Raw genomic sequence first — 23,272 nt, forward strand, 5'->3', positions numbered from 1 at the left:
TAAACGCAAAAACTGCGTTTTTAAAAATCTCCGTTTTCATTGGCCGAAAAAGCTGTTTACACGTGGACGAAAGGTGCAAACGCGTAGAAAAATCTGCATTTTCAAAAATACCGGCATACGTGTGGACGTAGCCTCTGTGCTAACTCTGTGGAAACGGCTGAAAACGATGGTGTGGACGCAGAGCGTTTTCAGACTAAAACGACGTTTTCAAATTTATCCGGGCTCGTGTGGACGTAGCCTTAGCATGTCTCTCACACTTACTGTAGGGCTTTGGAGCGTGATGTCACGGGGGTGGGCGTGGAAAGGATTTTGGCCCGATCCGCCATTTTGGGGTTCTAAGTAAGGAGCAAAAGCATAGCCATGGTTCGTACTTGCTGTGCGGTCGGCTGCAATGTTCGATCTTACGACCGGCACGGGAATAAGTTTGGATTGTCTTTTTATGCTTTCCCAACCTGGAAGCAACATGAAGGAGCTCATGTATCGGATATTACCAAACGAAGGCGTCTAGCCTGGATAGCAGCCGTGAGACGAGCTGATATCAAGTTCTGTTACGTCTCCAGATATCAGCTGGTGTGCTCAAGACATTTTCATTCCGGTAAGTTCTAAATATGTTCACATCACACTTTATAGCTGAATAATATCATCGTTGGTGGTCTCGGAAGTTATAGAAATTGCGATCAAACATCGGAGTGACTTGATTGGTTGATGTAAAGACAATAAATGAAATGAGACAGGAAGGACACAAATTGGCGTTAATAATTTACCCGATTATCAATGTGTTAACTTGCATGTACTTTACAATTATGGGCATATAATATGATAACGATATTTTAGCAGTTAAATGATAAATGTGTAACATTAATTATGGTGGGGGGTGAAAAATGGCTATTTCACTCGATGCACTCCAGCTGACTTACTTTGACGACGTACTCAGAGTTTGGCGGCTTGAAAATAGCCAAATCTTGCACCCAGCCATTTGTAAATTGGATGACTTGTAATTACGAAACTGGTTCGCTGTGTAAGCGCTTACTCCACAAACAAGATAGGTGAAGATATCGGGGTAGGACAGTGGCGGTAAGTCGTCTGGGTCTTTACTCCACTGCCGTATTTCATATGGGTCCAGATTTGCGATGCACTCTATTTTTTTTCAAGTACCGCTGCTTCGCCTCTGGACGCAATCGGTCTCTATACCGTCCGTTTTCTTTTGAGCTGCTTTTAAGCATGTTTCTTGTCGTCGTCGTTCCAACACAGTGTGTTTGTTTTGATTCGTAGACCCCGAAAATGGAGCTGCGCTCCCACAATGCATTGCGGCGTTACGTCAACTCCAAAGCCCTGTTGACAGATGGTATCTCAGGAAGTTGGAGGGAAGCATCCACACACAAAGGAGTGGGGGGGGGGGGAGTCTTTTGTCTCTTTTTCCACTGTAGATAGCAAGGGAGACGGGGAAAGACCCCCAATTCCTGCTGTCTTTACTATTTAGATATTTATTTTTTACTCTTGCACACTCAGCCACATATCGTTTCATTGTACATGTACAATGACAATAAAGACCTATTCTATTCTATTCTATTCTATTTCTCCTGTGTGAGCTGGACACAGGTGTAGCCGACTGTAGTTTCCTGTTGGTCGTGTTGTTCTTGAACGCTGCTGTAGACGTTATTAGGAAGCTGAAACCACAGACAGATGTGAAAACAGTGAAGAGGACAGAAACACAGGAAGATGGCTGTTAGTTTGCTCCGTAAAGGAATCACTGATCTCTTCTTCTTTCTCCCATTAGACGTCATCTCACCCCACTTAGCCTACTGCATCGTCTGCTTATTATTCTTACCAAGTCATCACATTATAAATATATCTTAATCCATCCCATTATCCTCAATAAAAGGGGTAAAGTGTGTTAAACAGTTCCTCCCATCAGTAACTCACCTTCAGCAGCTCTCTGACCCTCTGCTGCTCTCAGCCTCCTGTAACAATATGACTGATTTTACAATCAAATATCAAAAACTACAAAGAAAACAAACATGTGGATAAAGAAGGATGACATGTGAGTCAGGGTTAAGATTATAATTATTCATAATATGCTGTGAACATATTTAACAAAATCATTAAGTGTTTAAAAGAATAAACAGTAAGAATCAGTTAAACAAACCCACAAACTGAGAAAGTGAAGCGTGTTGGGTGTTATTGTGTATTTGTGAGATCTGAGTATGAAAAATGATTTGATGTAAAATTGTTTTCACAGGTGTGACGATGGAATTGAGATATTTCCCCCACATGTGTTTTATCATGTAAGAAACAGCAGGAAATGCTCTGTTTAGGTGAGGGAGCTGTGGGAGGTTCAGGGCAGACGAGTCAACGCACATATATACACGAGGCGTGAGAGACGGAGGCTGATTTCACATTTGTACTTCAGATCATTTCTGTTTCCTGACATCAGACCTCCACCTGTGCTGTGGGCTTGATGCTAACACTTACACAGGCTGCTGAACCAAAGCTCAGCTGTCCGTCTCTTCAGCTCTTTGTGTGGAAGTGTTGGCAGAGAAAGCTTTACTGTTATACTGTTAATCACACAGGTGATGTAATGTTACATACGTGTACTTTACATGAACACAAGTAAAATCACTAAAACGTAATATAACTCAGGTTCAGCACAGCCACCTTCAGCTGCTGCTGAAGAGGAACTCAGACTGATTTGTACCTTTCGACGATGAAGAGCACGAGCGCGATCACAACCAGCAGGACAACAAACACCACACCAGGTATCGGAGGAAGGTTTCCACCAGCTGTGAAAACAGAAACATATGTAGAAATCAGCACAAACTGTCGGTATGTTACGGGTTGGAAGTGAGAAAGCTCTGATAGAAATATAGCTTTGAAACAACCTGTTTTTATGTATTTATATATGTTTAAGTCAGTTTTCATCCTGCATGTAATTTATCCTGAGTGATGAGTTTGTGCTGTCAGTGAAGTGACCTGAGCGTCCGATCATGTTTCTACTAACTTTAGTTTTCACAGAATGTCACTGGGTGCTGTCGAGGTGGTGTTTTGCTAAAAAAAAGAAAAAAGAAAAACGTTTTACTCACATGTTGTAACTTTATTGACTAAATAGAAAAACTAGTGATAAAAGAATTCATCCACTCGGACATAAATAGAGGGGACATGGTCCCCGTGTCTCTCTGGTTAGAGGTTTTCTTTTCTTTCTTTCCCTCTCCCTCACTCCCCTCTGCCTGGGCGGAGCTTGTTACGGGCTCTTGCTCTTGGCCCACGCACCTGTGTGATTGTCACCACCTGCTGCTGTTCTGGCTGATTCCCCAGCTACTATTGAAGGCAGTTGCACAGAGCAGCTCTCCGCTGGAACGCAGAGTCTCCTGAGTTCGTTCTCTCAGCTTCTTTAAAGAAGTCCCTGTGTGTATTTACCTGTGGTACTAACTACTGTTTCCTGTATGTAGATATCCCCCTCCTGGACCAGATTACAGACCTATCGTGTGTGTGGCGGTGTGAGTGGAGTTTTGGAGCGATTGCGGCTGAAGAGGAGTGAGTGTGTGTGGATTACCCCCTTCTCCCTGGAGCCCCTCCCAACTCACTGTATAATAATAATAATAATAATAATAATGGATTGGATTTATATAGCACCCAAATCAAGGCACCCAAAGCGCTTTACAATACCACTATTCATTCACTCTCGCATTCACACACTGGTGGAGGCAGCTACAGTTGTAGCCACAGCTGCCCTGGGGCAGACTGACAGAAGCGAGGCTGCCATATCGCGCCATCGGCCCCTCTGAGGTGTTCCATATTGTAAATAAACTGCCTTCGTTTGTGTGCAAAGAACTGTGTCTGTGCTTGAGATCCAGTAGCCATGCTTTTTAATTCTGCTGCAGATCTCATTAGATCATCTGAGGACAGAGGATGCACAGGTGAGTCCACCTGTGATGTTTAAAACAGGCTAACATTGCTGAAACATACAAACCACGGCAGGACTCAACAAATACATTTTCATTTGTATTCAAGTCATTTGAGTTCTTCAGATGTTTCACTTTTTGTGTCTGAAAGTCTGTGTTTGGGGGAAAAAGTGATTTTATTTTTTTAAGGGTTTGCAAAAGTCACAATAAGTTTTGGAGGCTCATAAAATCCTTTGATATGTTAAAACAAAACTTGAATGTTTGCAAAAATGATTATTATTATTATTTGAGGTTCCTTCCTGCCAAACACCACGTAGCTCATAAAGTCACAGCTGTGAGGCGACTCTGTGGAAGAAGTGTCAGTATTTAAATAATTTCCCAATGTGTGTTATCAGTTTTTAGAACATCGTTTACTAAAGGCAAAGTTTATCATTTAAAGTTACTTGAAACCTAAAAGAATCAAATTTGAGGTTCATCCTATCAAAACACTTTACCAGTCTTTGTTTCATTTAACAACTTAATTTTAAGCATCTTCTAACTTTTCAAAGCTTCTTTTTTCAGTTTGAAATTGTGGCCGGAGATCGCTCCCACATCTCTGTAGAGTTTGTGTTCTCAGTTTGATGACGTCTTAAAAGGTTTCAGAAAACTGAACAAACCTCCAGCCTCCACCTGCAGGCTGTACGGCTCAGAGAGAGTCTCCATGATGTTATTCAGAGCACAGGTGTAGTTCCCAGAATCCTCTGCAGTCAGAGGGCTGAGATGGAGGGAGGGGCCAGTGTCTGAGAGGGCGTGGCCATCTTTGAACCAGGTGACCTCCAGTTGGTGGAAAGTGCAGACTGAAGTGCAGAGCAGTGTGACGTTTTCACCTCTGCTCAACTTTTTATCATCACTGGAGCTGATTATTCTCATTTTAGACGAATCTAAAATCAAAGTGTTCATATTACTTCACACTTATTAATTCTTAATGATGAATGATTATTTGCAGAATTAAGATTTTTTTGTTCTCACCAACAACTGTGACATTCACTCCTGTCTGGTTAGTAAAATGTCCTTCAGGACGATCAGCTTCCATCCTGAAGCGAAAGCTTGCGTTGTCTCTCTGCTGAACATCTCTGATCTGTAAAGTGCAGTTTGTCTTCTTGTCTCCCAGATATTGATAACGAGGATCAATGTTTGCTGGGTTACTGTCATACACAGATGGAATTTTGTCCTGACAGATCACATGGTTCTTACACCAGCGGACTCTGACGATCTTTAGAGGAACTTCTCTCTGACCATCACTGAAAGACTTCCGAGGTGTGAAGGTGCAGGGGAGGGTGACAGTGGACCCTCTGACAGCACAGGTAGACGTGAAAGGATAGACCACAGTTTGAGCCACAGCACCTGTGTGTGAAATATACAAAGCTGGTCAGATTAAACAAAGAATCATGGCAGGGTATTCTGGGTAGTTGTTATGGTTGCACACAAACTATCAACACAACTTTTTTTTATGAACATAACTCCAAATTTCGAGTTACTTTTCTCAAAATTTCTGGTTTTTGACACTACGGGCTTCCATACTGTAGTGTCTGCTGTTATACTGACAGGAACAAAGTCAGGTACTGATGAGTTAGCGGTTACTAATTGTGTATTTTATATTTTCTCATCACCTGTACTGCAGCAAGCCACTAGAGGGCGACTGTGATATTAAAGGCTTCGTGCAGTCCAGATCAGAGGGTTAAGATCACTTGAAAAATGGCAAAAAATCATGTTTTGCATGGTTGGATCTTAACAAGGTTCCAGGTCGAGCTTCAACATGAAACAAGGAGAAATGAGAGTGAAACAAAACATTTTTTGAACATGCAATTTATTGAAAACACTGATTAAACTGAAACAGGGTGTTTCGAAAAACAAAAATACCCACAATTTAAACTCCATAAAACCAGTTTTAGACACCAGCACACAAACAACGGTAGTTCCTCTACTTTCTAACAAGAGTTTTTGATACGATGCAAAATAAGTAAATAAGACAAACTGTAGAGATGAAGACAGAAACACATCTGATAAGCAGGAAAACGTTGGCCGGAAAAAAGAAGAATGAAGGAACTCGAGTGTCCCAACAACTTCCTCAAATAACTGCCTGACTGTTCACCAGGTTCCCAGCGCCGAGCAGCACCGATCTCAGGAAGGAGGTACGAGAAGATCCATGAGCAAATAAAAAATAAATAAGTGCCAATAATAAAATCAATGACTGCATTCATTGAAACCTGCTGTCTTCAATATTAACTGTAAAGTTTTTCTATCAAGTAAATGTGACGTCAGTCAGAAATAATGAGTCTGCTACAAAATGTTTGTGTGAAAACAAAGTAACGTAAAATAACTTCTCCTTTTGATTTCCCCTCAGCAGCTTTAAGGTGGCTACAATGATCACATCCAGCTGCTCGATCACTTATTGATCTTCTACATTCACACTCACATCTCTGACATGTGGTTTCTGCTTTTGTGCCTTTAAACAGGATTTGGATGCAGAGCAGCAGCAGCGAGCGAGTCAAAGGAAAACTCTGAACCCTGTTTCCACTGATCGTCACTAAAACAGGATCAAAATAAGATTTCAGTCTTACCTGCCAGCAGGAACATGAAGCTCCACAGAAGCTGTTTGTCCCAAACTGCCATCCTTAGTTTCTGCTGAGGCTCTGCTGCAGTCAGAGGAGCGAGCAGAGAGTAAAGAGCTGGATGATGAAATGAGGCTGAAGAGTTGTCTTTGTGAATCTGAAACCTGAAACCACGTGATTCATTTAAAAAATAGAAACAGTTTGCAGAAACTCAGAGACCAAAGCACTCTGAGCTGCAGGAGGAGGGTTTCATGTTCATTAGATTTGCAACATGCAACAAAGAGAACAAGAATGTTGTGTAAAAATCTTTGTTTCTTGTTTTATTCAAAGTTCTCTGTTTCATCATTTGCATGAAATCTCTGCTGAACATTGAAAACAAGTGTGGACACAAAGAAAGAAGATTGTTTCAGTAGTTCATCGCTAACAATCTAGGAAGTGTCCCAGTCTGATGTGCAGAAGCTCCAGATGTTGGTTTCATGTGTCAGCACCAATCGTCAGAGCTGACGACTGACGATGGTAATTAACACGTTTATCCAGTGAAATGCGTTAACGTGAATACATGACATATTATTTTTATCTCTTTATTTTTTTGCATTGGCTGCATCAAAACAAATAAAGATTGTTATGATCAGTAGATTTTCTCTCATCTAACCTGCACCGAGGATCCTGTACACAGGAGCTTTTTTGTGTTTGAACACACAGATGTGATGGATGAAGTCATCGCGGTTACTTCTTCAGGTTTATTTTCAGTGTCTCCGTCATGATTTTATTTCACTTCTTTAGTTTTTTCTTTTTATATTTCTGTAAAGGTTAATTCAGCAGCATTTAGAAGCTCTTTAATGAAAATTACATTTTAAAGCTAAAATCTGATTATTGTTGTCATGCATGAATTTTCACATTTCGATAGTTTTAGTGGTTAAACTTTATGATTGATTAATTTCTGACGTGCTGCTCAAATATAGATATAAAATTGTAAATTCAGCTTCCTGTTTGTCGAATTAAAAACTGTCAAGATTTTAGTTTTAGTTTAGTTTTTTTTTTTTTACATAATTCTGAAATATTTATGTTTTGTTGTTTTTACGACAGGTTTAGTCTCAAACACGTTTCCGTCCCTGCAGGCAGAGTCTGACATCACGTCCTGTCTGCTCATCCTCAGAAGCTTGTGCCATCATCTAATGTTTCACAACTTTGTCCTACACTAAAGGCATTTGTGAGGGATGATTAAACAGACGTCAGAGCAGATTAAAACATTAATATAGTCGATGTTTTCTCTTGTTTGTTTATCAAGAGGAAACAGGAACTCTCGAGAAATTTAAAGAAAATCTTAAAATTTTTCATAAAAACTTTTTTACAACAAACAACAACAAAACAGACGAATTTTAAAAAAAAATCATTATTTTTATTGCAATTAACATAGAAGAAAAATGAAAGTTATTTTTAATAAAGTAATGTGTTCATAACAAACAAAACATTTTGGACTAAAACAGAAGTCATGACACTGAAACACAGACTGTACATAGAAGATGTCCAAAGGCCCATCGTGACGCCGCAGGTTCATGTTTTTAAGACTCTGTTTTGGTATTTTGACTCGAGATCGAGCGAGGCGGCTCTAACAGTGAAACCGAGACCACCGCAGGCTCGTACGGCTTTTGGATCAATTAAAAATAGACTAAATGATACCTGAAAATAACAGGAGAACTACTTCCTCCTCTGAAGTTCTGCAATCAAGCTGCAAAACATCTGAGGAAGTCTTAATGTGTTGCTAATCTCACTGAGCCAGTGCTGGTATAAAAAAGTGGACTCGTGCAGCTGTGGCAGCCATGACAGGGTAAAGACAAGCCGGTTATTCATTTCCTTTTCTGCATATGTGGCGTCTGCGTGGACGGCTGAATGTGTGTGAATGCAGACAAAGTGCTTTCATGAAAGGGTGAATCAGGCGTGTTGTGTAAAGTGCTTAAAGCGCTCGAGTAAAGCAGAAGAAGTATGGAAATGAACCCCACAAAGCAAACTCTCCTCCATCATCAGCACTTGGAAAATGAACTTCATGTTTCATTCAGCAAAGCTTCAAACTGCAGATGAGCCTTCAACTCACTGGGAAACATTTAACGAGGTCACAGATTAAGTGAAGGTTCGGCTCATTTTCTCACCTCTTATTGAGGTTTTGCAGACGTGTGACCACTAACCAGGTGATGGTTAATGTTTTAGATGAGTGACAGTCACAGAGACAATGAAGGATCAAATGAATTGAGTGGCAGTGATACAGGCCTGGGACCAATGAAGCTTTCTGACCCTCAACGTGAAATAAAAGTGAATTGTGTGCAGATCGCTCGGCTCAGATCAGGCAGCATGTGGAGGACACGACGATGGTTGTGGTTCAGCAACGTGAAGTTTTAGCTTTTGTTCTCAGAACAACCTGATCAGAGAAAAGCAGCTCAGACTCTGAAGAGTACAAAGTCTGCATTGTTGCATTTTTCCTCGTCCTGGTTTAATGAGCGCTGTAAGAAGAAGTGTGCTGGGTCCTTCACTCAGACTCGAGTTTCAAACCAGCTTCCAGATGACTGAGAAAATAATGAAGTGGAATAACAGAGAGAGTGTGGAGCAGATCATGGCCCAGAAACAAATAATTCGATTGTGAGTTATTCCCGATATGGACAGCGTTCCAGTTTGGACTGAGCTGCATTCATGACTTCCTCCACCTTACAGCACACATGCAGCACCACAGAGCTGCAGATACACCTTCGACTCATCTCTCTGAAGTTTTTTAATAGTTCTGTATAAAGTCAGAGTCGAGCCGCAGCTTCATCAAACAGATTTACACAAACTGCCACAGCTCACAGCTTCCTGCAGCTGATTGGTGGATGGAGGGAGTGAGAGAGCTGCGATTCATCCTCGACTGGACACTGAGGAATAGACAACGTCATCGCTGGCCGCCTGCAGGCGCCTACGAAGCAAAGATCAAAAGAAAATGATCTGATGACAGCTCATGCATGCAGCATAGACAGACACTTCTGCGGTGTTATTGTGATACGTTGTGCCGAAATAAAGTTTAATCTTTCATCGCTGTCTGTTTGTCGCAGCGGCTTCAGTGTCACAGCCACAAATCTGAGCTGTCTGTTGTTTGTGTGACGACACAAACGTGAGTGTTTAAACGTTTCCGGGTCCTACCTGCCCTCCTGTTTCTTCTGTTTGAACTGGACGGAGGCATAGCTGACGTCCTCCGCGGCTCGGCCGGGTTCCTGCTGCTGAGCAGTTTGTGCAGACGTCACCATGTTGCTGTAGATGCTATCAGGATGCTGAGAACCACAGCAGGGAAACAAAGAGATCAGACGACTGAAGGTCCAGAATCAAAGCAGCACACTTTCAATCAATGCACATGTTTTGAACTCGAGCTTGCTAAAATAATAACCTATACAGAATGTCACATCCTATAAGATTCATTCATAGTAAAGTCCTCCCATCACCCACTCACCTTCTGCTCTGGATCACCTCCCACAGCCCTCTGATCCTCTGCTGCTGCCAGCTTCCTGCAACAGTATCAGTATTTATGAGAATCACACAACAGGACTGTAGAAAACAGACACAATGTGATTATAAATCACACACATTAGTAGGTTAGGAGTTAGGAAACATGCTGTGACGTCAGACTTGATCAGCTGATATTGTATTGGTTGTATTGTCTCTTATTAATATGAAAAACTACTCAGATTATTAAGTATTTAACAGAACGTTTGCCAAGTGTCTCTTAATCAGCTCTTTCATTCTTGGGCTGCAGTTTGTACCTTTCCTGCATGAGCCTGTGGTGGAAATGTCTTCATTCATGTAAAGGAAAATATTAACATCAGGAAGCATAATAATTTCTAAACGTTATCACGCTGTGCTTCTGCATTTTTCTCATTTATTTAAAGGGATTTGATCAGATGATATTTTCCAGATTGACATAAATATATAGCAAACACGTTTTATTTTATTATTAATTATTTAAAAAAATAAACCTTTATATATTTAAGGTGAATGTGTGCTTCGTGTTTACTGAGGATGAAGTTTGAAATCCACACCAACTTCACATAATTTGCTTCTTTGCTAAAGTAAAACCACAAAAACATGAAATACTTCAAACACTCTGTTTCTGCACCTTTTGATGATGAAGGTGAAGAGTACGAGCAGGATCACAGCCAGCAGGAGACCAAACACCACACCAAGTACCAGACGAAGGACACCATCAGCTGTTAGAACAAACAACAGATCATGAGTGACATCACTGGGTGCTGCGATTTGGGATTTACAAATTCATGAAAGTGAACAAAGCTCTTCACGTGTTTTACATGTGGTTCTTTCATTAGCTGAGTATAAAAACAGCGTGTGCATGAAGGAGCTTTTCCAGATACAAATGTCCCAGTTTTATTCTGCTGTTGATCTGGAGATGATTTGGTGTCAGGCTGAGCATCATTGTGTGTTTGCAGTTTGATGACGTCTTCAAAATTGTTTCAGAAAACTGAACAAACCTCCAACCTCCACCTGCAGGCTGTACGGCTCAGAGAGAGTCTTCATGCTCTTCTTCAGAGCACAGGTGTAGTTCCCAGAATCCTCTGCAGTCAGAGGGCTGAGACGGAGGGAGGGGCCAGTGTCTGAGAGGGCGTGGCCATCTTTGAACCACGTGACCTCCAGTTGGTGGAAAGTGCAGACTGAAGCACAGAGCAGTGTGACGTTTTCACCTCTGCTCAACTTTTTATCATCACTGGAGCTGATTATTCTCATTTTAGACGAATCTAAAATCAAAGTGTTCATATTACTTCACACTTATTAATTCTTAATGATGAATGATTATTTGCAGAATTAAGATTTTTTGTTCTCACCAACAACCGTGACATTCACTCCTGTCTGGTTAGTAAAATGTCCTTCAGGACGATCAGCTTCCATCCTGAAGCGAAAGCTTGCGTTGTCTCTCTGCTGAACATCTCTGATCTGTAAAGTGCAGTTTGTCTTCTTGTCTCCCAGATATTGATAACGAGGATCGATGTTTGCTGGGTTACTGTCATACACAGATGGAGTGCTGCCCTGACAGAGTACATGGTTCTTACACCAGCGGACTCTGACGATCTTTAGAGGAACTTCTCTCCAACCATCACTGAAAGACTTCAGAGGTGTGAAGGTGCAGGGGAGGGTGACAGTGGACCCTCTGACAGCACAGGTAGACGTGAAAGGATAGACCACAGTTTGAGCCACAGCACCTGTATGTGAAATATACAAAGCTGGTCAGATTAAACAAAGAATCATGGCAGGGTATTCTGGGTAGTTGTTATGGTTGCACACAAACTATCAACACAACTTTTTTATGATTGGTTTGCATCAAAATTCAGTTTTTACACACTGACCCTGCAGTTCAACCTTCAAACAGTCACTCATGCTGTGATATGATGCTACGTGCAGCAGTTCACTGCAGCCCTGCAGACTCTGAAACACAGAGTGACCTGCTATAAACAAACGGCTGCAAACTTTCTATAGGTCATTATTGCTTATGTTGATGATTAAGTTCTTTTTTTAAATTACAAAAACTCTGGACACTGAAGGATTATGTTTATTCCCTACAGACAGAGCAGCAACAAGGATGGGGAATATATGCTGAGAATATAGCAGGATCACAGCTGGATAACCTCATCTGGCTGTTTATGATGAGCAGGAAGCTCCTCTAACCTCATCCTGTTTTAAACCACACCACAATGTTTCCCTGAGGAAAACCAAACCTGAACCAACAAACAGCGGTCTATGTTTGGAAACCGGCAGAGCATCCGCCCACGCTGCACCCTCATCCTCAGAAAGAAATACGACATTCAAAGTAAAAGTAAAATAATGAGTGAGAGCGTTCTGCAACAGCAAAGATGGCGACAGTTTAACACAGCAAATATTTTAAGTTCTTTTGTTTGTTTTTTAAAAAAGACTTTTACTCCTTAAATCACATTTTAAAGTGTCTGTCTGGACTTTTTAAGGCTTCCTTCATCTTTCTTGTCTCCGCCTGCTTGTCTCCTCTGTCTCTCTGCCTATAATGCTGCTGCTGCTAACCTCAGTACACCATGCTGAAGGATTTCTCAGTCTGTCAGTGCATCCAGAGCACAGACTAAGGAGAAGCTAAACCAGCTTGTTTCATGGATGGACAGAGTGGCTGCAGCAAAGGGCAACATGAGATAAGTGAATAGTTGAGTCTAAAGATAAAGTTTCGAGCTGGAAACAAGCAGCATGAGTCCAATTTGTTTAATTCTTAATACCAGTTCATTCAGACCGTGTGTATTGAACTGTACTAACACCACCTTAGTGCAGAAACATGTTTTATTTAATACTCATATACTAATTCAAAAAAGTCTTTCAGGAAAATGTCAAATTCATCAGTAGTGCTGCATCAGCACTGGTTATACATCATTAAAAAAGTTATTTTAAGACAGTGTCGCGAAATCAATCCATGTAGAGCAGTGTCACAAACCATGGAAGCCCCAGAAAAGTGCAATCAAACGATGAGTTTATTAACAGCCCGGAGAAAACATCAACATATGTCTTCTGACCAACATACATGTTGTGGACACTTATAAAGCAGTGGGGTACACGCCCCCCCATGGCGTCAATGACAGATTAAAATAGGTTCCAGACATTAGTCACAGTTAATCGTACATCTTTAATAGCTATAACAGACATAGAACTTCTCTTTTCTATAACACCTTCCATACAAGGTAATAAACTTCAAGCCCTCAGGGTCTCTGAGGCTAATTATTGACTCTGATCATCTGTTACCAAGTAGAATAAAATATATTAAGACACCAAATGAGTTGAGGCCTCAGGCCGGACACATTCCTAGATTATATATATTATATGTACTGTAAGCATGCATTGCAGTTATCCTTCTATGTTCTAGTTTCCCTCAGCATGGATCACCTGGACAGTCACGCCAGTGAAGCTTAAGACCCTCAATGAACCGAACATCAACTCAAAATAAGCACAGATAGGCAATGTGTATAAAATACTTCTAACCGTACCTGTAATAAAAGTTAACATAATGGAAGGATCCTCAAATGGACATCTTCAATAAACAGCTGTAATGCAGTATCAATACTGTGAGAAATATTATTAGATGAAATAATGCTGTAAAGAATGTTATTAATGCAGTTACAATGATGCAGATTATATGGCAGCAATAAAAGAATTTCTGGATCTCCACAACAGCAGTACTAGTAAAACTGTGCTCTTACTCTGTAATATTACTGTATATTCAGCAGAAGAAGTGATGCAAGTAAGAAAAACAGGAAGTCTGCAGAGTCTTTGCTAAAGCAGCTCAGGACTGAGCCCGACGCGGAGGAAAGCAGAAGTTTATTTAACCGAGATGGTCCCGACTTACCGACCTGCCGAGTTAGCTGTGGGGCTGGTTACCAGCTTTCAACATGGCGGTCACTCTTATGGTCAACTTCTGTGCACAGTTTGTGTTTTTGGAAGTTATTAAACATGTTTGCTGCAAAATCCTTCAGCCTGGGGACGTGTCAAAGGAACCATTAACAGCCCAGGATTCATGCCCAGTTTCATAAAACTTCAGTGCACACCTGTATTTAAACTCTTCATGTAACACATCAGCACGAGGGCGTGGGGATGCACATCAGCTGAAAATCACAATCAGTGTTTTCTGTGTTTCTTTATGACCGTGCTCCCTGCTATTCCAAATAAATCCTGGAAAGTCTTGATCAGTGTTGGTCAAGTTACTTGAAAAAAGTAATCAGTAACTAATTACTGATTACTTCCCCAAAAAAGTAATCCCGTTACTTTACTGATTGCTTATTTTCAAAAGTAATTAATCACTTAGTTACTTTTTAAAAACACGATTTACAACCTGAAGAGGTGATTGTCATGGTCCTGGGTCGTTGACCCAGCGTTTTGTGTTTATTCTGATTTGTATTAGTTTAGGGTTGATGTGACGTTCTGTATCGAGGCTTCGGAGCGTGTGTCGAGTAATGGAGGGGGCGTTTCCGCGATGCGCGTATCGAGGCTTGCTTCATTTATGGGAGGAGCTGAAAATGATGACGTCCGAAGCCTCGCTGCCCGGCTGTACCACGTGACTGGTTCATGAAGTGGTTCGAACTTTGCCGCGAGATATGACAGCGATATAAACCCCTCAGACTTCATTCAAAATGTGGGTGTTTGATGGAGAGTTGCGGTTAGTGAGAGTTTGGAGACCGTTTGGAGGTTTATGAGAGTGAGGAGAGAAAGTCAGGAGAGAATGGAGCCAGCTAAGAAGAGGAGGATGTCCTCCCCTGTGTGGGAACATTTTGATTCTATTCCTCCCAACAAGGTATGTAAATTTCTACAGAAGATGTATTTTAATGATACTGATGGTGCAATACAACTTATGTTGAGCGGCTTTACTTTTGTACAAGGTGAAGTGTTTGCTATGTGCCAGGGAGCTGGGATATAACAACAACACCTCATCCATGCTTAGGCACTACAGAGCTTTGCATGAGAATAAGAGGAACACCGATTGTGGAGCAAGACCAGGTGAGCCATCAAATGCAATGATAATAAGATAAGATAGAACTTTATTAATCCCTCGGGTGGGTTCCTCTGGGAAATTCGACTTCCAAAAAGCACAGCAACGACCGAAGTTACAGTTACAGAATTGTTATATATATATATATATATATATATATATATATATATATATAAACACCCAGCACGCCCCTGCGGGCGGTTTATCCTTCAAGCTCGGGTCCTCTACCAGAGGCCTGGGAGCTTGAGGGTCCTGCAGTATCTTAGCTGCTCCCAGGACTGCGCTCTTCTGGACAGAGATCTCCGATGTTGTTCCCGGGATCTGCTGGAGCCACTCGCCTAGCTTGGGAGTCACCGCACCTAGTGCTCCGATTACCACGGGGACCACCGTTACCTTCACCCTCCACATCCTCTCGAGCTCTTCTCTGAGCCCTTGGTATTTCTCCAGCTTCTCGTGTTCCTTCTTCCTGATATTGCTGTCATTCGGAACCGCTACATCGATCACTACGGCCGTCTTCTTCTGTTTGTCTACCACCACTATGTCCGGTTGGTTAGCCACCACCATTTTGTCCGTCTGTATCTGGAAGTCCCACAGGATCTTAGCTCGGTCATTCTCCACCACCCTTGGGGGCATCTCCCATTTTGACCTCGGGACTTCCAGGTTATACTCGGCACAGATGTTCCTGTACACTATGCCGGCCACTTGGTTATGGCGTTCCATGTATGCCTTGCCTGCTAGCATCTTGCACCCTGCTGTTATGTGCTGGATTGTCTCTGGGGCATCTTTACACAGCCTGCACCTGGGGTCTTGCCTGGTGTGATAGACCCCAGACTCTATGGATCTTGTGCTCAGAGCTTGTTCTTGTGCTGCCATGATTAGTGCCTCTGTGCTGTCTTTCAGTCCAGCTTTGTCCAGCCACTGGTAGGATTTCTGGATATCAGCCACCTCCTCTATCTGCCGGTGGTACATACCGTGCAGGGGCCTGTCCTTCCATGATGGTTCCTCGTCTCCCTCCTCTTTCTTGGGTTTCTGCTGCCTGAGGTATTCACTGAGCACTCGGTCAGTTGGGGCCATCTTCCCAATGTATTCTTGGATGTTCGTTGTCTCATCCTGGACTGTGGTGCTGACACTCACCAGTCCCCGGCCCCCTTCCTTCCGCTTAGCGTACAGCCTCAGGGTGCTGGATTTGGGGTGAAACCCTCCATGCATGGTAAGGAGCTTTCTTGTCTTTATGTCAGTGGCTTCTATCTCCTCCTTTGGCCAGCCTATTACCCCAGCAGGATCTTGTTCTTACCATTCAGCTGACTCCTCAGGACTTGCCTGACCCTCTGCAGGTACTTGGTGGTTGCAGCTTTTCTAGCGGCCTCTTCATGGTTCCCATTCGCCTGTGGGATCCCCAAGTACTTGTAACTGTCCTCTATGTCTGCAATGTTGCCTTCTGGTAGTTCAATCCCCTCAGTTCTGACTACCTTCCCTCTCTTTGTTACCATCCGACTACACTTCTCCAGTCCGAACGACATTCCAATGTCATTGCTGTATAGCCTGGTAGTGTGGATCAGTGAATCGATGTCTCGTTCACTCTTGGCATACAGCTTGATGTCATCCATGTACAGGAGGTGGCTGACAACTGCTCCGTTCCGTAGTCGGTATCCGTAGCCAGTCTTGTTAATGATCTCACTGAGGGGGTTCAGGCCTATGCAGAACAGCAGTGGGGACAGAGCATCTCCTTGGTAGATCCCGCACTTGATGGTGACTTGTGCTATGGGCTTGGAGTTGGCCTCTAGTGTTGTACGCCACATCCCCATTGAGTTCCTGATGAAGGCTCTTAGGGTCCCATTGATCTTGTACAATTCTAGGCATTCCAGTATCCAGCTGTGGGGCATTGAGTCATAGGCCTTCTTGTAATCAATCCAGGCAGTGCACAGGTTGGTCAGTCTGGTCTTGCAGTCTCGGCTGATTGTTCTGTCTACCAGTAGCTGGTGTTTTGCGCCTCTGGTATTCTTGCCAATTCCCTTCTGTGTCCCGCTCATGTATTGACCCATGTGCCTGTTCATCTTAGCCGATATGATGCCTGACAGGAGCTTCCATGTAGTACTGAGGCAGGTTATTGGTCGGTAGTTGGAGGGGACCGGTCCCTTCTTGGGGTCCTTGGGGATCAGGACCGTCCGGCCTTCAGTTAGCCATTCCGGGTGTCTCTCGTTAACTAGCAGCTGGTTCATTTGTGCTGCCAGACGCTCGTGGAGTGCAGTCAGCTTCTTCAGCCAGTAGGCGTGAACCATGTCGGGCCCTGGTGCTGTCCAACTCTTCATACTGGAGACCCTTTCTTGGATATCTGCCACTGTGATGGTTACTGGACCCTGTTCAGGGAGGTCGCTGTGGTCTGCCCTCAGATCCTCTAGCCACTGAGCATTGCCGTTATGGGTTGCATCCTTCTCCCATATGCTCTTCCAGTATTGCTCCGTCTCCAGCCTTGGTGGTGCTGTTCTCTTATTATTATTGTTCCCTTGCCACTGAGAGTACACCTTTGCTGGTTCTGTGGAGAACAGCTGGTTTATTCTCCTGCCTTCTATCTCTCTGGTGTACCTCCTCAAGCGGCTGGCCAAGGCTGTGAGTCTTTGCTTGGCAGTTTCCAAGGCCTCAGGTATGGACAGCTTGCTGTATTTCTTAGGCACCTTATTTGTCGCACCTTTCTGCAACTCCGTTAGTTGGCTAACCTCCCTCCGTGCTACTTTGATCTTGCCCTCTAGCCTCCTTCTCCATGGAGGGTACTGCCCCTTGTCGCTGTTCAACTTGTAGCCAAGCATCTCTCGCACTCAACGATCCTTCTCCTATCGCACTTGGGGCTATGTACCCAATCTCGGGTGATGATATCTCCCCCCTGACCTGGCGTCCTGACTCCTCCTTGCCGTAGCATTTGTGTTGTACCTCGTCAATCTCTAGCTGTGAGAGCAGTCCCTTCTTTCGAATGTTGGAACACTGAGCTACTAGTTGTTTCGCCGTCATTGTGGATGTTGGGTATCGAAGAATCCATAGGTCCCTCATCCTATTCATGTAGCCCCTTCCGCCGGGGTTACTTGCATAGTAGCATTCCAACAACGCCCTGTTTTCGTCTCTTGCCCACCGATGCCTTCTTGTTCCAGTAGCCCACTTTTCGTCAGGGTGCCCTGGTTCCTCAACACCTGACGCGGACCTTGTTGATCCGGGCGACGTCCGAGCCGGCATGCCTTCATATTTATCTGTCTCGCTCATGTCTGCGGTAGGCTTGCTTAGCATAGGGGGTCTAGCCTTAGGACCCTTACTGGATACAGACGCCCCAGGCAGGAATCGAACTTGCGATCCTCTGTTCCAAAGGCGTGTAGTCTAACCACTACGCTATCCAGCTATATATATATATATATATATATATATATATATATACAGAGACAAATATAAATAAAATATACGAAGGGGATAAATAGAATAAATAGGAATAAAAATACAAGTGAATTGCACATTTCAAGTATTGAGTCTATTGCACTGTTGACTATTTACAAAAGTATTGCACAAAGGTATTGTACAGTGAGGTGAAGAGGCACTACAGCTTAGTTGTTCCCCCCTCCTTTGTCCTCCTGTTTCCCCTCCCTCTCCCCTCCAGAGAGGAGTTAAACAGTCTGATGGCGTGTGGGACAAAGGAGTTTTTAAGTCTGTTAGTTCTTGTCTTGGGGAGAAGCAACCTGTCACTGAACAGACTCTTCTGATTGTTAATGGCCGTGTGCAGAGGATGCCCAGCATTGTCCATAATGTCCATCAGTTTCTTTAATGTCCTTTTCTCTGCCACTGTCACCAGAGTGTCCAGCTTCATGCCGACCACAGAGCTAGCCCTCCTGATCAGTTTCTCCAGCCTGGATGAGTCCTTCTTTGCTGTGCTGCTCCCCCAGCACACCACAGCATAGAAAAGTACTCCAGCAACCACCGACTGGTAAAACATCCTCAGGAGCTTCCTGCAGATGTTAAAAGACCTCAGCCTCCTGAGGAAGTACAGTCGGCTTTGGGCTTTTTTATACAGGTGCTCTGTGTTGCATGACCAGTCCAGTTTATTGTCCACCCACAGCCCGAGGTACTTGTACTTGTTGACCACCTCCACCTCCTCCCCCTCTATCTGAACTGGCAGTGGACCTTCTCTGGACCTCCCGAAGTCCACAACCAGTTCCTTAGTCTTTGAGGTGTTGAGTTGCAGGTGGTTTGTGTGACTCCATGCGACAAAGTTCCTCACCAGACTTCTGTACTCCTCTTCCTGATCATCCCAGATACACCCCATGATGGCCGTGTCGTCTGCAAACTTCTGAATGTGGCATAATTCAGAGTTGTAGCAGAAGTCAGAGGTGTACAGGGTGAAGAGAAGAGGGGACAGCACAGTTCCCTGTGGTGCTCCTGTGCTGCTGACCACTGTGTCAGACGTGATGTCCTTCAGCCTGACGTACTGTGGTCTGTCGGTGAGGTAGTCGGAGATCCAAGCCACCAGGCAGGGGTCCACCTCCATCCTGTTCAGTTTTTCTTGAAGCATACAGGGCCGGATGGTATTAAAGGCACTGGAAAAGTCAAGAAACAGGATCCTGACTGTGCCTTTTCCCCCATCCAGGTGTGAGTGGGCTCTGTGTAGGAGGTACAGGATGGCATCCTCCACTCCGACACCCGCCTTGTATGCAAACTGTAGTGGGTCCTGGGCATGTTGTACCTGTGGTCGGAGGAAGTTGAGGAAGAGCTGCTCTAGAGTCTTCATAAGATGTGACGTCAGTGCCACCGGTCGGAAGTCATTCAGCTCATTGGGCCGGTTCTTTTTGGGGACCGGGACGATGCAGGATGTCTTCCATAGGGCGGGCACTCTCCCCAGTCGCAGACTGAGGTTGAAGACTCGTTGTAGCGGCTCCCCAAGTTCAGCAGCACACGCCTTTAGCATCCTAGGACACACCTTGTCTGGGCCTGCTGCCTTTCATGCTGTAATGTTACTAAATGATATAACAATATTATACAGCTGTTATAAGTTACGTGCGTGATATTTATATCTGTGCTTTGTCTTTATTGTCTTTCCTCAGGAGAACAATCTCAAATAGATGAAGACCTGGTTACCATGGTGATTGAGGACTCCCAGCCATTTAGCATTGTGGAGGACAAAGGATTCAAAAGATTTGTTAAATCATTAAATCCCAGCTATGTTCTCCCCACTAAAAAGGACGTAAAAGCAGTGAAAATTTAGGTTTTACAGAATAAAATGTGAACAGGCAGGACTGAGGCTCAAAGCCTCAGTGTGTAGCTGTCCATACCTCAACGTTACAAAAGCACAACTACTGTCCACACCCCAACCACACCTCACCTCACAGTAAATGATCATTTCCATTTCAAGCATTTCCAAATAATCATTTCCCATACTGCCACTATAAATATACACAGTATACTGCCATCACTACAATATACATGTTTTACACACTCCTTTTGTTGTTGACATTTACAGGCTGTGTGCAAAATGCCACACTCTTCAAATTCATGCCAGCTATTATTTTTACGTCCAGTAGGTGTCCTGCTAGAGCAAATGAAGCTTCAAGAAGCTTCGCGTTGGGGTGAACCAATTGGATGAAAAGCTTCAGTGCTTCATGAAGCTTCATCTGCCCATCACTAGTTGAACCTGTAGTTTGGTGTATTGTCAGCCCTACCTGTGTCTGTCCTTGGTGATCTGTTCATGTCCCCGTGTTGTGCTGTAAAACAGTCTGGGTGTTTCCTGTTTTACTTTGTAGGTCTGTGTCTCATTATGCCCATTAGTTCCAGCTGTGTCCCCTCCTGTGTGCCATTTCCTCATTACCTGGTGTGTGTATTTATAGTTGGTGTCTGCCTGTGCTCCTCGTCGGCTTGTCTGCATTCGTCTGTGTGTCTCTGCTTTAATCTGCATTCCTCTGCGTTCTATGGTGTTTCGTTCCTGTCGCTGCGTCGCTCTGCCCCGCACCCCTTTTGTATGGTCTCAGGTTTGTCTTTAGTTTCTCCCAGTTTAGGTTTGTAATTGCTCATGCTGCGTTGATTGTTTTTGCCACCACCACCTCTGTGAATAAACGTCACTCGTATCATCAGTTTGCTGCATCTTGGGTCCTCCTTTTCCTCCACACCACACAGCTCCCTCCGCCAGCCGTGACAGTGATAAAGCGATAGATCTTTCAGCCCAATTCTACTTTTTCTGCATAATCCATCATACAAAATGTAATCAGATGGAAACGTCTCTTTTTAAAACTTGTTTTATTAGTTTTAATCTTTTAACTTTATGCATCAAGCAAAAATGAAATTATCTGCAACATTCTCTGACTGGAAGAAATTAGTTTAACATTTAAACCTATTTTCTGCACATTCCAGCTCATAAAATAAAATATTTTGTGTGTTTACACTCAGTCTTTCAAATAGATGCAAGTAAAACACAGCAGAAAATAAATAAAGTCACAGACTCAGCGGTCCTGTTGCTCTATTTTCACCTGTAAAGCAGGAGTGGGGTAGGCGGAGGGTTACCCTGGTGCAGGTGTGCCGCGGTCAGTGGAAGAATCCGCGAGTTTCTCTGTGAGTTTCCCATCACGTCGTAGCTACTCGGTGCTTGTTGGAAGTTTAGGGGTTTTTTCGCTGTAAAAAGAAGTTTTCTTCCCACGCACAGCGGACACTAATGTTTTAGTCACTTTTTATGGAATCAAACTCAAAGTAAGGTCAGTGCTTCCACGCTTTAAACGCTGCACGCTCATACTCTCTCTGCACTCGATATGTGATCCACTGTTGATCTGCACACAGCTGTTGTCACGAACGTCGCACTCGCTTACGTCACTGTCATGAGACACTCTCGCAAAAAATCACAGTTTTAGTAACGCAGTAACGCAGCGTTCCTACGGGAAAGTAACGGTAATCTAATTACCGTTTTTGCAATAGTAATCCCTTACTTTACTCGTTACCTGTAACTTTACTTAACGAGGTAACGCGTTACTGCCCATCTCTGGTCTTGATGCATGCTCAATATTCCAGGCAAGGAAATCCCAAAACATGGATTCTGTTCATCTGGACGTTTTCAGCGGGAGAAACGTTTCATCATCATCATCCAAGTGACTTCTTCAGTCTCAGCTGACTGCAGGTTTCCAACCTTACACATAATGACTGACACTGGCACCAAACTATGGGCCGAGAGGTCAGTTTCATGCTCATTGATATGCATGACTATTGATCAACGGTGATTTATCAGTCGTCCGGAAAACACAGGTGAAGCACCGGGCAGCAAAGTGGCATTAAACAGGCCCAGCTCACCTGTGTAAGAGCTGCACCAGCTTTCAGAGCACCAACAGCAACAAGCTTTTATTTACAGAGCTTATCTACACAACTGACAGCACAACAGGGAAGAAGGAAAAGAGAAGTAATGAGAACAGACGAGTTTTTATATGACTGCTCCAATAATACTGCAGTAAAAGTACTCTGTTAAAGTAAACGTGGGTTTAAAGTTTCCGTCACTAACAGACAGAAATAATCCGTCTGTTATAAAATACTCGAGTTTGAATAAAAACTCATTTAGAAAGCCTTCTCCTTTCCCCTCCAGCAGCTTTGAGCTCTTCGAAACGATCGTTAACCCTCCGTGTGATAATATCAGCTTGTTTCACATCGTTATTAAGTCTACGTGATTCGAATCATTTCTCAGATTTAATACGTTTGTAGATTTGGAAACAGTTTGCAGGCAGAGCAGCAGTGAGTGAGCGAAAGCACAACTTCACAGATCCGTCATTAACAAGAATAAAAACATCTTTTCAGTTTTACCTGCCAGCAGGAACACGAAGCTCCACAGAATCATCTCACCACAAACTGACATGTTCGGGTTTCTGTTGAGCTTCTCCGGGTTTCGTCTGTAATCAGAGGAGAGGGCAGAGAGCGAAGCTGAGAAATGATGATGTCTCGTTTTTGTTTTGAGGAACTCTCCTCTCTGACTTGGCTCTGGTAGTCTGACCAGCCCCGCTCCTTTTGGAGTTACTTCCTTTCACATTTTATATGCGATCAGGCCTGAAATCATTCGTGCAAAGAAAAAGAAAAAACGAGAAAAGAAAATCAGTTTATTGCAAACAGACTGAAAGATTCTCAACAAGATGAAGTTTGTTTTTATCACAGAAACACAAGAGAGTTGTCAGTCTGGAAATAAATGAAGCACTGCTTTGAAAATGAAAAATTCTGCAAGGTTTTTTCTTCCTCTTTTCTATTTCAGAAGCACAAGGAGATATTGCAACAGAGGACAG

At 43.4% G+C, this 23,272-nt stretch overlaps 2 protein-coding genes and 1 long non-coding RNA gene across 3 annotated transcripts; 1 reads left to right on the top strand and 2 right to left on the bottom strand.

Annotated features, from left to right (window-relative positions):
• Positions 1–1,376: 1,376 nt before the first annotated feature.
• LOC143412453 (uncharacterized) lies at positions 1,377–6,581 on the bottom strand. The gene is made up of 6 exons (XM_076890319.1): positions 6,500–6,581; positions 4,908–5,282; positions 4,556–4,819; positions 2,696–2,780; positions 1,924–1,961; positions 1,377–1,667 (listed from the first exon to the last, which is right to left on the bottom strand). The coding sequence occupies exons 1-6, from the start codon at positions 6,549–6,551 to the stop codon at positions 1,660–1,662; spliced, it is 822 nt and encodes a 273-aa protein (XP_076746434.1). The 5' UTR covers positions 6,552–6,581; the 3' UTR covers positions 1,377–1,659.
• On the top strand, positions 5,114–6,581 carry LOC143421165 (uncharacterized). Its single transcript, XR_013100913.1, has 3 exons — positions 5,114–5,242; positions 6,034–6,070; positions 6,395–6,581. It is a non-coding gene; the product is annotated as an uncharacterized LOC143421165 (long non-coding RNA).
• Positions 6,582–9,373: 2,792 nt separating this feature from the next.
• On the bottom strand, positions 9,374–23,148 carry LOC143420905 (uncharacterized). The gene is made up of 7 exons (XM_076889551.1): positions 22,803–23,148; positions 11,344–11,718; positions 10,993–11,256; positions 10,623–10,713; positions 9,960–10,014; positions 9,656–9,783; positions 9,374–9,431 (listed from the first exon to the last, which is right to left on the bottom strand). Exons 1-7 carry the CDS (start codon positions 22,852–22,854, stop codon positions 9,374–9,376), a joined length of 1,023 nt encoding a protein of 340 aa, XP_076745666.1. The 5' UTR covers positions 22,855–23,148.
• Positions 23,149–23,272: the final 124 nt, after the last annotated feature.

The sequence above is a fragment of the Maylandia zebra genome, linkage group LG11 (assembly GCF_041146795.1).
Source record: "Maylandia zebra isolate NMK-2024a linkage group LG11, Mzebra_GT3a, whole genome shotgun sequence".
Classification (NCBI taxonomy): Eukaryota; Metazoa; Chordata; class Actinopteri; order Cichliformes; family Cichlidae; genus Maylandia; species Maylandia zebra.

Excerpts from the sequence above, each read along its gene's own strand:
- LOC143412453 (XM_076890319.1), bottom strand. The coding sequence starts at position 6,551 with ATGGCAGTTTGGGACAAACAGCTTCTGTGGAGCTTCATGTTCCTGCTG. Across the intron at positions 4,820-4,907 it reads AGTGAATGTCACAGTTGTTG|ATTCGTCTAAAATGAGAATA; the intron begins GTGAGAACAAAA and ends CTTTGATTTTAG. Across the intron at positions 2,781-4,555 it reads CCTGCAGGTGGAGGCTGGAG|CTGGTGGAAACCTTCCTCCG; the intron begins GTTTGTTCAGTT and ends CTGTTTTCACAG.
- LOC143420905 (XM_076889551.1), bottom strand. The coding sequence starts at position 22,854 with ATGTCAGTTTGTGGTGAGATGATTCTGTGGAGCTTCGTGTTCCTGCTG. Across the intron at positions 11,719-22,802 it reads CTTCGTGTTCCTGCTGGCAG|GTGCTGTGGCTCAAACTGTG; the intron begins GTAAAACTGAAA and ends TTTCACATACAG. Across the intron at positions 11,257-11,343 it reads AGTGAATGTCACGGTTGTTG|ATTCGTCTAAAATGAGAATA; the intron begins GTGAGAACAAAA and ends CTTTGATTTTAG.